The 13,711-nt window shown below is 36.9% G+C and overlaps 1 protein-coding gene across 1 annotated transcript in view; it reads right to left on the bottom strand.

Moving 5' to 3' along the window:
- LOC104627141 (transcription intermediary factor 1-alpha-like) overlaps positions 1–13,711 on the bottom strand; it is a gene marked incomplete at both ends in the record, with an annotated part of 28,122 nt that overhangs the window by 12,488 nt on the left and 1,923 nt on the right. The window contains 5 exons of the mRNA XM_010295256.1: positions 1,286–1,432; positions 2,117–2,231; positions 3,392–3,508; positions 4,754–4,886; positions 7,198–7,345. Of these exons, the coding sequence (XP_010293558.1) occupies positions 1,286–1,432; positions 2,117–2,231; positions 3,392–3,508; positions 4,754–4,886; positions 7,198–7,345 (660 nt within the window). The remainder of the gene's footprint in view (positions 1–1,285; positions 1,433–2,116; positions 2,232–3,391; positions 3,509–4,753; positions 4,887–7,197; positions 7,346–13,711) is intronic.

Genomic DNA, 13,711 nt, shown 5'->3' with positions numbered 1-13,711 from the left:
CTGCCTCCTAGTTCCAAATGGTTGGATATGCTGGAGCAGAAGTCTTCACATGCTCCTCTATGCATCACTGTTCAGGAACAGATTTTCCAGATGTCCACAGGCAAGTTAGCTACTCAACTCCCAAATAATACCAACTTTCAGCAAAAGTCAGGAGTCTAAAGCTCATCTGTTCTTTTGAAAAATATTTCTCATTTGCTGAGGCTTTATTGGCTAGATGATCTTTTTCTTCAATTGAATAATGTTTATAAGATTTAAGACTCCTGCAACGTAACTTGTTTTCTTACTCATATAGCAGAAGTCTTTGTGGCAACACTAAGCAATTATAAACAACATGACTCAGTTTGATGCCCTTTTTTTCTATTCAATTAAAAAATATTACTTGCTGAGGCAGTATAAGGTGGGACAAATGAATTTAACCACTTGAAGTAAGATGATAAAACCCAGTTAATACTCCACTATGTGCTATAGCCTGCAGCATTTTAATGGGTATCAAAAAAAAACGCCCATGACCAAACAACAACAACAAATCCAAAACCAAATGAAAAAAAAAAACCACAAAACCGCCCCATAGGTTCTCAGGTAAGCAATATGAAAATAAAGAAAAAAAACTGTGATCCAGTTATAGGAATTAGAAAAAAGATCTAGCATCTTTGCTCAACATTGTCACAGGTTTCTGTCACCAGGCTAGTACAATCTAGTAAACTCTGGACTAATCACGGTCAGTTTTTTGTTTGTTTTTTATCTCAAGTCTTTTAGGATTTCTATTCATCATGAGCAGTCAGCTTAGTGAGACCACGTGCACTCAGAGCTTAAGTGCCATTTATAGCACTGAAATATTTAGCTTCATAACTGCTTGCATGGACAAGCAAAAGTCTCAGCTTCATTTTTACCAATTTTTGAAGACTTTTAATGGAAGATGAGTCTGACAGAACAAAGCAACACATTACTTTTTACACTAAAATGCTGGATATCAGACTCTACAATATATAAACACCATCCTTCTCTGAACTCAGAAGTTGTAACAGGTGCTGAAAAGAACCTCAGTGATGCCATCGGACACGCAACAATTTTCCCAGTGTTTCACAGCTTCATGGTTTTTACTCCAGAGAAAAGGAATTGTTCCTACTTCTGCAGAGCTACAATAATTCTATGGTAGCATAACAGAAGAGAATCATGACCAGAGAGCTAAATTATTAGAAACATTCTGTAATATTCTATATTAGAAATACTCTGTATATGTATTCCATACATAAGTAAATGGAGAGAGGTATCTTCCTAACCTTACCAAGCGTTTGCTGTACAGTAGTGCTGTGCTGCTCCCACTGGAAACTGCCCATTTGGAAAAATTCATGACATGTTCCAGCTGTTTAGAGAGACCTGCCACTTCCTGTTGTTGCTGCAGAAGTTTCATCCGGTGCTCTTTTGCCAGAGTCTGCAAGTAGAAAAACAGTTCCAGTCCAACGGTTCAATTTACACTTAACAGGCATTAGCTTTCATATTTGTAATTCACAATGATCAAATGGTTTCACTTAGCTCTTCTAAAAAGCACCCCTACCCCTGACTGCAGCTATCAAACAGAAAAGTCAGTATACATTTATTCAAGATACCAGGACTTTCTGTGCAGATTCCCATCTTCTCTTATGACACATTTTCATACACCTATATCACTCTCTGTATGCACACAAACTTTTTAAACAGAATTGGAGGAAACATTTTTCCAGGTATCTATTCTAGAGCATTCTCACCTTCGATTTGCTATTGGATTGCTGAATTTATGAAAAATTCTAATGGAAAGACTGTTCATGCATGATGCATATAATTATGACTTGCAAAAGCATGGAGAAAGAAACAGACACAGCCCTGATTCACAAAGCTGGGAACACAGATAATATTACAAACAAAACACCACCACCATCCCAAAAAACAAACCCTCCTCCCCTCCCCCACTAAAAACCCACTTGCTCAAAATGGCTTGTGTGGGACATCTCTCCACTTTGGAACTGCGATAGGACATGCATAGGTGGCTAATGCTAGAAATGGATTTTATTTTAATGTGAATCCACACAAAAAATAGTAAGACTGACATTTTTGTTTCTTAGGATAGAAATGAAATTACCTCCAGCTGATGCAGCAGAGCTTTTCCCTTTTTATTTATTTCTACCATCAGTGTAAATATGGCAACTTTAATATCCTGTTCCACCTGCTTTTGATTCTGATTCACTTCAAGAATTCTGTAAGTAGACAGCATAGAAAATCATGTTCTTTAGCTCACAAACCCACCCTCCAAACAGTATAACCCCCCCCCCCTTCTACTCTGTTGCTGAGACTACATTATTTCTTGGTCATATGCACCAATTAATACATATACCATCAGATACAGGAAAATTACTGGGAGAGATAGAAAAAGCAAGTACCAGTGACCTACGATAAAATTAATTAACCGGTGGCAAATTCTAATGCCATTAAGTCTGTAAAATTACTGACATCTGCCACTGATAAAATTAAATGCTCACTGTAATTGAAATTCTTGATTTTTAACTGTTTGGCACATTTCTGGAACAGTCCATGGCAATCAAAACTGTTTAAGTCTGATTTCCATCTAGGGTGGAATGGCACTCCAGAAACAAAAACAATAAGTAGATTTTCTAATTCAGCTATTTCAACAAGAGTGCTCAAACTTGTAACAGCAAAGCATAATCTTGTATTGTGAAAACCACTACTGCTAAGATGCAAGGGAGAATAACCACTTAGATGCAGCAAAAGAAGAGAGGGGCGTCTACTGTTTTTTTCCACCTCCACCATCCTTAAAGACAGGCAAAGAGAGAAGAAGAGTTCAAGTTGCACTCAGCATCCTGTACTGTGTTGAATGTTCCTGGGTACTGCCTTTGAACTCTGCTGAAGGAGCAGTTACAAAGGGCTACTGCAGCACACATTTTACAAACTTATTTTTCTCCTAGGTTTGTAGTACCGAGTGAATAAAGCCCCAAGCATAAAAGTATTACATAAATCTTCAAATATGTGTCACAAGCATTATGAAAACATGAGTCATAGCATCTCACTTTCTAAGAGGGATCTACACTAAGAAAATAAGTGTGCTGATGGTGGAGAAGAATACAAGACTGCCTTCTACAGTCTTCATTGCGTAAGTTGTTTTGTTGCACCCAAGATATTGCTGCCCATTAAGTCGACAGGCTGAGCAGAAGAGTTACCTAACACAACCAAGCACATTAAACAGGCAACAGTCACTAAGGCAAACTGATGATTTTACAATTTCTCTTTCTGGAAGCACAAAACAAGAGAGGTACAAAATTGAATCTAAACATTTCAAGAAATTACAATGTATATAAAGATGCCTTCTGTATCAGTTTTAACCTCAAAATTTGATACATACCTGTTTTGGATCTGCTTCCCTGTATATTTTATGTACTTAGTCTTCTCCATCAATTTTGTGATTAGTGTCTCAATGATCACCTTCTGGTTTTGAAAAGCTTCTTCTATAAACTGGTACCTGTAGTAAATAAACCTGAGTATTTACACATGTAAAAGGTGTGGTATACTTGCTAAAAAGCAGAGTGCCTTGCAAAAGATTTCTTTAATTGAAGAAAGATACTGCTCAGATTCAGAATTTAATTGTCCTCATGGAAATATAAGTCAGCAAATGCTGATATATTTTATTTATAGTCTATTTGAATTTATAGCATATTTCCTTTAATTTTTATTTTGAGAATTATGATTTTCATAAATATGAAGGCATACTGCATGACCATATCCCAATTCTAGCAAAAGAAGAATTAATGTTGTGCTGTAGCCATCACTTTGTAAGCGAAAGTGCATGTAAGCTATTACTCCATGCAAGATAAGGATGTAGAAACAGAAGAAAGATTGTTGAGTCAGTAGAAGTCAGCAACATTTTAAATCAAGGAACTGAAATAATCAACAATTGGGGGAGGGGGTGTGGAAAGAAGTGTCACATTCTGAAAGGGGTATAAATCCTAAGAAAAGTAGAGTTGAAGAGGAACAGTACAACTCTGCACGAGCAAGGTTGAGCCTGTTCCAAGGAGCAACAGTGGTCAACACTTCTCCAACTACTGAGCATATGAATACTTAACCTGAGAGTACATCTGTCCCAGACCATTACTGTATACGTTAGGCAGCAAGATTATTGTATTGTACTCAGAAATAATACTGCTTCTGTGGCCAGTAAGAGGCAACCAAAGAACAACAACCCAAAGATTTGAGCATTTGTAAACAGTGTTCTCAAAGTACAGGATATCCAAACTTTAGGTTTACTCTTCCTTTTAAAGGGCTCTTCACAGAAATAAATGCCCATTTACTTCATTCTGAAAATTGTTCAGTAATGTTCCATTATATAATGATCTTCTTGGAGGACAAATGGGGAAATTACACATAAGTGTACAGTTGCATAACACAGCCCCTGTGCTTTCTAAGGACTCTCTGAAGAGCTGCATAGCAACAAATTCTATCCAAATAACTTGACAGTAAAGAAGGGTCTTGTGCTTAAGTCACCAGATTAAAAAGTGGAAGAATTAGGTTTTATTCTAAACTATCACACACTCATCAACCACACTGTATTGGATACAACCTCTGTTTACTTGTGGGCTTCATTTCTGTGCAGAAAGTTTTATTTTGCACTTTTTTCACCTGACTGTATTCCACACAGCTAGAGTTACAACCAACTTCAAGTTATCTTCCTATAAGTGAGTAGCACAAAACATATACTTTGTTTCGATACCTGTGCTCTTTGTGTTCTAGTAACTGGCAGTCTCGGCAGGTCAACTTGTCACAGGTTTCACAATACAACTTCAACTGCTCCTTTTTGTGGTAAGGGCAAAACACAGGTCGCTGACTGGTCACACCAACTGCCTCTGTTGAATAAAGGAAGATGTCAGTCCAGTCTCTTGAAATTATTAAAGATTTGCATTCTCCCGTTTTTCCTTACCATATTCCTCACCTAGATGCTGGAAGTGTGTATCAGGGCACATTATCAAGAATATAACAGCTGTAAGCTCAGACTGCAATGTCTCGCTCTTGGTCAAATATGGAGCTAACACCCTCTCACGGAAAATGTCTAGAACCTATTTTACCATAACTTATTAAGGCCCCACAAAATTATTTACAAAAGGAGTAGCCAGTACTGTAGCAGTTGCAAGATATTGCACAACCAGCAAGTTCTTTTCTTAAATTGAAACGAGATTGCTGACTTAGTTCGTTGCTCCGTCTTCTTTCTCAGTCAAATGGGTGAAAGGGGGTTTGAGGATATCAAGACACAGGCATTCAAAAGTGTAAAATGTACAAAATGTAATAACCAGAAGTTATTAATGTCCCTTCAGGACCCCATTCTTAATGGGTCAGAGGTCTCACTTCAGTTTCTCGTGAGCAAATACCAAAGAGCATAGGAACCACCACCATATGGTAGAAATTAATTGTTCTTTAATCAATTTAACTGACAGAGCCTAATTTCTTATGAGTTAGGCTGGACACTGAGTTCATGAAGAGATTATATGGCCTGTAATGAAAACTGGTTTCACACTGCAGTCCATCCTTCACTGCAGAGCAATAAGGTCTCTTTTCCATACCCATTTATTTACTTATTTTCATGAAACCTGGAAGAAGTTATTTTCAGATCTGTATCCTTCAGTTAAAATTCTCTGAAACTCATCCGTGGACTTGGAGGAGGCCTGAATGCATAGACAGCATTTCTACCACCAAGTCATGTTCAGCATTAACAGTCAGATACTTTTACCTACTACTTTTGTCCTCTCCTGCAAGTACACTCAGTACTCACTTCTGATTAACCACATCTGAAAGTGGAATACAGAATATAGTGTGTATCTCCCAAGTATCATACTGTAAGCTTTTGAGCAATAAATATTATAGAAGTGAAAGCCTGCACTATATATGAAATTCACATGACTAGATATAGTGGAATGAAAATAAATATATAATACATATATTTAGAGTAATATATAGTAATTTATAAAAATGTCTTTATATTTATATAAAAATATTTTTATATTTACAAGGTAAATCATGCAAGTCCAATGGACTTAGAAAGAATAGAATGTTTGTCAGCATCCTGTTTTTTCTATAATTGTCCTACAATGTCACTAAAAGACAAGACACAATGGGCATAAACTGAAACAAAAGAGGCTCTCAATGGATAAAAGTACAACCTTTTTTACCAGGAGAATTGTCAAGATTTCTCAGAGAGGCTGTACTGTACACCGCAATCATGGTCGTTGGTTCTCAAGGCCTAAATGGATAAAACCCTGAGCAACTTGATCTGATCTCATAGCTGACTGGTTTAAGCAGGAGGCTGGACTAGATGATCTCCTGAGGTCACTACCAACCTGAATTATCATAGAACCTACTGAGGAAAACCATACTTCCTTTTAATTTCTAAGGCAAAACGTTTCAAACTTAAAATATGCTTAGCTAAAATGTGAATTCTGGCATGTTTTATTATCAGAATGCTGAGAAAATATGATCTAGTAGTGCTCCTTTTGCTGTGGTATACAACAATGAAGTTCATATAAACCATTCCGTAGACCTCTAGAAAAATTATAGGAGCCAAATGCATAAAGAAGTATTTTCTGCAGCTGATCTCTAGAGTCTAGACAATAATTTGCAATCATTCCAGGTGAAAGATAAAATCTATGTGCATTCATTGGTTTAAAACACTTTGCATAAAGATCATATGAAATATCAGTCTGTAGGGTTTCTTACCCCTACGCAGCATATCTGACAGAAAAATGGCTATCATATTCCCAGCCGTGACAAAGTCTCCCTTTTCAGTAGCTCATGCATCTAATGCTTAAAATAAAGTTTTCTCTTTTGTTAGCTGGATCATTTAAGAGGTCCACTTAGATGGACAGCAGGCAAAGAAACATCAGAATTGGTTCAAATGGTTGCAGCCTTCAGCAATGAAATTGAAATAAGTGACTGGGAGAAAGGAAACTATTAAAACATATTCATTACCAACGAGAAAAATAACATAGTTCCACTAATTCATATGCACCAAAGGTTTATACCATAATGAGTCTGTCCTTTTACATTTACTAGGATTAAGGAATACAATTTTTAAAATTTATCACTTTAAAAAGCAATGTGGTGGTCTAATACAGTTTTCCAATGCAGACACACATTCTTTGTGAAATTATAAATGAAATCTGTTACCTGGCGATACTTCCTCTTTCTGTCTTACTGTATGATCTTTTGTGAATTTAACCCTTTGATGAGCTCTGATGCAGGTCTTGCACAACCATTCTACACATTCCACACAAAATCCATTAGCTTCTGCATTGTCTTCACAGCTCGTGCAGACCTGACATGAGGAAGAAAAGGTAGCTATTAAAATACATATGGAATATACCTACAAGCTATTGTCCATATAAAATCAGTGCACTTTAGAGTTTTCCGAGAACTGTGAAATGAGAACGGAAAACTGCCTGAGGTACAGGAATACTATAAATAACGGCATAAAAGTAATTGAATGTGACTTTTCAAAGAAAGTGGTGATTTTGTCAGCGTTACTCTAAAACCTCCTCCTCACATGATAAAAGCCAAATCATTACTTTCTGCCTGACACTGCATGCTTAGAAGCCATGTAATGTTTACTATATACTATATGCTCTTGTGAAATATTTACTAAAGACAGAGCACAACCAGCACTGCTCTGATTTTAGAAGCCTTCCTCAGTTCACACAGAAGCTTTCATTTTAGTTTCTGTTCACCTGCTTAGAGTTTCAGAAAGTACACACAGTACTGAAGAGCAGGGTTCTTCTCAAGAATCTCTGCATCACCACTTAAAAGATAGCGTTCCAGTTAAGCGTATCAGTTAAGCACATCAGTAAAGCTACCCTAGAACAGATTTGCAACCAATGCATAATAATTTTCAAACTGTGGCCTGTTAATTCCTGGGGCTCTTGGGTATAGTCCAAAGAAATCCAGAAAAAAAAAAATTTAATTGAGGAAAACAAACCTGATAGCCGACCAAAACCTCTCTAGACAAAATCAATACATACACAAGAAAAAATTCCTACAGACTCACAATTTGAACAACAGATTATGAATTATGAATGATGGACACTACCATTTCACATGCTCATAACATTATTCCATGTTTAACTCCTCCTTTACAATACCTCTGTAGTCATACCTTCAAGGTTTTTTTCATGGTAAAAATAACGAATATGCTTATGCAAATACTTGTTTAGGTAACTACTATCCATTTCTATCAATGTTTAGTGCTGCTGCAAACAAAAGCCTCAAGACATCTGAAGACTGCTATAACCTACAGATCCCACTGAAAGAATTCTGCTAGCAGGAGCATCAAGGAGAAAAGTTTAGATTTTAGTTTAGTTTTCGGTTTGATTAAAAAAAAAAATCCAACTTCTCCACCCTCACAAGATAAATGTAGATTAAGTTAAAGAGGAAGTAAATATTTATATCCTATGCAGACAGATAATATACATGTAGAACCATGTCCCAGTTTCCCCTTCAAGAAAAAGAGGAAAATTAGCACAAAACTTGCCTTAGGCCACAAAGCAAGTTATTGACAGAAATGGAATTTGAACACAGGAGTTCCAGATTCCAAATGCTGTGCTTATTCTCTGGATCATGTTGCCTCTCAAAGTAAATATCTTTTGAGAAATGAAGTTACAACGCAAGGGTTGTTGACCCCTCGTCACTTGGAGTTCGAAGCAGTTCATTTGCATTAAAGGTGACCTGCAAAGGAGAAAAAAAATTCGGCTTGTGCCCCTTTTTCTCTTTCTTTGCAAAAAGATGGCCTGAAAGTTTTATTTTTAAAAATCTTCTTAAATGTTTTTCTCTTCTGCTTGGTTTTTCTTTTTCTTCCCCTTCTCTTAACAACAAAAATTCTAGTTCTATCCAGACTAGTTGACTAGGGAGAAATATCAAAGATAGGACATCAGAAAAAAAAGTCAAGAAAATGGAAGTAAAGCAATTAAAAGAAGTGAATTGTAATCAGGACATTCAAAGTTTTTACTTGCTCTTAACCTTTAATTTCAATTACATTTTACCAAAAAAAAAAAAGTAGTATTCTTTAGGACTCTGCACTGCTTTTTGGAAAAAAAGTTTAGAACAAGCAAGTATCACTGAGGCATTACTGCAACATTACATTTTCTCTGGCAGGAACTCCCATGAAAGAAATTCCCTCCCTTCTCCTTTGCCTCCTCAGGTGTGCCAATGCAACCCTCTGCAAGACTGTGGTGTAAAACTGGATTGATTACATCATTGTAGCCCAAGGATCAGTTACACCAGCAGTGAACTACTGCAGGATGAGAAAGAAGTTTCCAAATCAGTCTTGTCGCCAGACAGGTGTCATCATGCTATGCTCCCAGATACCCAGAGGTGTTTTTGCAAATTAGAGTAGAGAGTAAGAGATTGGGTATTTGTTTTTCTAGTGTAAAAAACCCAACAGTGAAAATCAAATAAGCAAAGGAAAAAACAACAAAAATGTGTTTCATGCATTCTTTAGGTCAAAGAAGCAAAACAAAAACAAAAAAATAGAAAAAGTCAGTAACTCAACTGGAAAAAAAAAAAAAAAAAAAAAAAAACACACCAAAAAAACCCCAAACAAACCAAACCAAAACAACAACAAAACACACAACATCCTTTCCAGGTCACCTTTAGCAAACCTAGGCAGATAAACTCGCAATGTGCCAGGGCATTTAAGTAAGTTCAAAAGATTTCAGAAATTATTCATGCCTTCTAGATTCCAAGATCTTGGCCTATTTTCTTTTTTCAATATGCTTCAGGTTTTCTCAACTACTTTCACCTACTATAGTTGGCATGAGATGAAGATTGTGATTCAATAACTGATAATCAGGTGCTGCCAAATGAACTGAATCTCCTCCTTTGTGGTCCAAAAATATATATTCCAACTTTATGCTCTTCAAAGCCACCAAGTGGAAGAGAGATAGATGTCTAAAATTTTTCATAGACATCATAACTCATGCTGTCGAAATAGTTATGCTTTCTAGGTAGAAACTAGATTTGCTTCTACCCACTTCTATTTGAAATACACATTTTCAGATACAGCTTGGATTTTGCTAGAACTCCTAGTTATTAGAATAAGTCATATAGCTAAAGTACATGGAAGTACAATAACTGCAAATGTTTGCTATACTCTTACAGAAGATAAAACTTCCTTCACTCTTATTTTTGTAACTCATACAAGCAGCACTGCAGTGATTTCAAAGAAAATTCTCCCTAGTTAACCTGTAAGTCTTTATTCTGGTTAGACAGATATTAATTTTTAATTAGGTTTTCCTTGTAATTATATTTAATTCAGTTACTAGTTTTAGTACTTATAACCCCGGGAAGTGTTCATTCAGCCTTCATTCAAATTTAATGAAAGCTGAAATTACTCAGCATGTTTCAGGTAAGTACTATTTTTTTCTGTTGTAGAAGCTTGTTTATATACTTCAAAACGGATTTACATGCAAGAGTTGAGGCAATAGATCGGTCTTCTCAGCTACTGTAGTAACTAACCACTCTTCCAAGTAAATACACTTTGAGTATTACAGAGATTGCATAAGCAAGCAAAGGTTTCCAAGTTTTGATGGAAGAAAGCAAGGTAGTCCAGAGCAATATTCAGTGAAGTCATGTTCCAAACTTCAACAGTGTAAATTTGATGCAATGGTTTCCCCTATTGGATCCAAAAACCATCAATCCCTTGGCACACACAAAATCACCGAAGACAGCACCTGTCTTTTGGGACATTCTTGCCTATATGTAACTCTCAGTATGAACCACATGCTGATACCTCAAAATGCATAAACTCTAATCAACAAATCCTCCTTTCCCGAACATCCCATCAACAGCTGCATCTCTTTGAAGCACAACAAAACCATGTTGTGACTCTTCTTGAGCCTATTACCCACTGCCCTAAACCAGCGGCTTTCAAAGACATTTTGGCCACAGCTACAACTCTAATAAGCTGTTTAGCATACTAATTCTTTTTTTGAAGAATACCTAGTGGCTACTCTGGCATGATACAGAACTAGAGAAACTTTTTGTTCTAAATTGTCCTCATTAATCGCTCTATTATGCGATAGAGATAGCAAAGTCAGACTTGCTGTCCTAGCATCTAGATCTAGTATCAGATCTAAACTCATACCTTTTGTTACTACATTCCCAATATCTCACATAAAGCCCAACTGTTCTTCATTCCTACTACAACATTTAAAACTCTCAGGTCAGTAACTGGCAAAGGTACAGAAAGTGTTCTTACTATCAAAAATATTTTTACACGTTCTCTTCTAGATGCAAGCTATGAGAATTAGGGCCTAGACTAAAATGCACAACAGGCTCAATATGCTGAAGCAACATCAATGTTATCACTATGATCTTCTGCATAAATTTCACACTTGTCATATTTACTTTCATGGCTTTGCACATGTGTTAAACAATTTTCTTCTGGTAAGTTCCTAAATTTCACTTGTCTACCCTTTAGTCTTATTCAAGTTTAGCATTTGCTTCAGTAACATCTTTTGGGTTTGAAGCTCCTTTCTGCTCACTCTTATGAATGAAGTATCATTAATTTTTATTTTCAAACTTCTCTTCAGCATCCAACAATTTTACCAAGTCTTCCAATAAATAAATTTTAAAGGATCTGCTCTTCCAAAGTATTTATGTCCTAGTTGCCCACAACCTACAATGATTACCTTCAGGAAGATCACAACTTCATTTCCTATTAATCTCTTTTCTTTTGGAAAGCTTCCTATGCTAATAGCCAGCACAAAATCCTTAACATTCTCTTTAATGCTAGCCAGGAAAGCCCTTGTGGAATATATGCTATGGAGTTTTACACTTTCTTTATGCTTACTTCTCTTGCTCCTGAAGTTTTCAGTAGTAATTGTTAGAAAGCACAGCTATGTAAGTAGGGTACTGAACTGTCAAGATCAGGTACGGTAAATATGATTTTAGATAGATGTCTGGCACTTTAATGAGTTCCAATTATTTTTCTCACCCCAAAATGACAGGCTCCATGATGTGCCATTCACTCATACAGTTTTAATTCAATATGCTAAAAACTATTTTAGCATTATTACCATTTTAAATCTGAAACAACCAAACATTGCATTTGAAAGGGTTTTGCAATCTCCAGTCCTTCCTGACAGCACACATATACAGGCTAGTCATAGATTCGGACCAGTGGTTCTAAGCCACAGCATCATCTGCACAGAACCTGTGGAGTATCAAGGCATGGACTCTGGCGGGGATTCAAGCCAAAGACCTTTATTGCTACAAGAGTCTGCTTTTTATACAGTTACAGCGCTCTCACGCGCCACAAAATGCATCCTGATTGGTTACCACACACAGTCCATGCGCTTCTCACACAGTCAGGATTGGCTGCTTGCAGGTGTCCATGCACTCTTCTCTAACCATTCTCCTTCTTTCTTCTGCTCCGGTACCTCCCCTTGGCCACTCATAAAAATATCCCGTGCTTCTACTTCCTCCTTAGTTGTTTACCATCTTCTCAATGCCACAGCTCCTTCTCCTCAAGGTCGAGCCCTTGCAGGGTGATCCCAACAAGAACCCATGGCTTGCCTCTAATTTAAATTTCTCAAACATCCTGACAAAGCTGCCAAACTATCAAAGCCAAACTAACCATCTCATTAGAAAATTTCTACAAAATTTCCAATGTTTTTGACAGAATTTGGATGATCTCTGATCCAGTATTTCCTGCAAGTCTCAGTATCTTTTCCACTTGAACTCCTCTGATCTGTTGCCTATCTTGCTACTGGCAATTTTTCTTTCTTTCATCTTTGCTCTTTCAAAGGCAAAACAAGATAGGCTGATTATAAGGATGTATGATCCTTAAACCTCATAATATTCCGCAACAGGACACTGATCCATTTAACTATTATGGAGTGAACTTCGCTGTTCCACAACAGACAGCTTTATAGAACGGTGTAGCTTTTTTCTAGGGTTCCAATATCAAAGTGCAAAGGACTGTCCCAAAAGCTTCATGATGATACCAACACAAATCTATTCAAACAAAACAGAACTGCACATCATTCATTTCCAAGAGGTAAGGTACACGCTCACTTAGCAGGCATCTAACAAAACATCTAGTTCGATTAAAAAAAAAAAAGTCAGCAGAAAAGCACATGAATGTACTACTATGCTGGTTCAGCAAAGTCTGCTGATTTGCCTTCAACTGCTGCAGAAAGTATGCTGTGTTCAGCCAGGGAACTTAGCTGAAGAACAGACATGCTTTCTGAACAGCAAGCCCACTGGTTTTTGTTACGGAGAGAGAGACACAAATGTGGAATGGAAGAGTAAGATAGATGTCTGAGAAGGGAACTTAAGGAAACACAGATGCTTTGAAGAAACTCCCTGAAATCTGCTCACATCACTCAACAATGGATGAGTTCAAATCAGCTGCTGAAATATGTGGAATTTCTCTGTATGTCTCTCCAGTAGATCAAGATCAGAAGGTAAACAAAAAAGACATCTCCCTCAATTCCCAGAAAGTGCCTGACTTAACCTGACATCACCGAGTTTGGTGGCTACTCCAACTTTTGATACCCTATGACCCAAAGTGCACCCAATTCTACATGATTATTACTAACCTCAAGAATATAAAGTACCTTTCTTGAATTTTCAGTCCCTTATCTGAGTCTCAAAGGTCTTCCTCACTTAACTTTCACAGAAAGCA

The sequence above is a fragment of the Phaethon lepturus genome, unplaced genomic scaffold (assembly GCF_000687285.1).
Source record: "Phaethon lepturus isolate BGI_N335 unplaced genomic scaffold, ASM68728v1 scaffold16099, whole genome shotgun sequence".
NCBI classification, from domain to species: Eukaryota; Metazoa; Chordata; class Aves; order Phaethontiformes; family Phaethontidae; genus Phaethon; species Phaethon lepturus.
The sequence above is the reverse complement of the archived record's forward strand: the minus strand, read 5'-3'. Positions and strand labels throughout refer to the sequence as shown.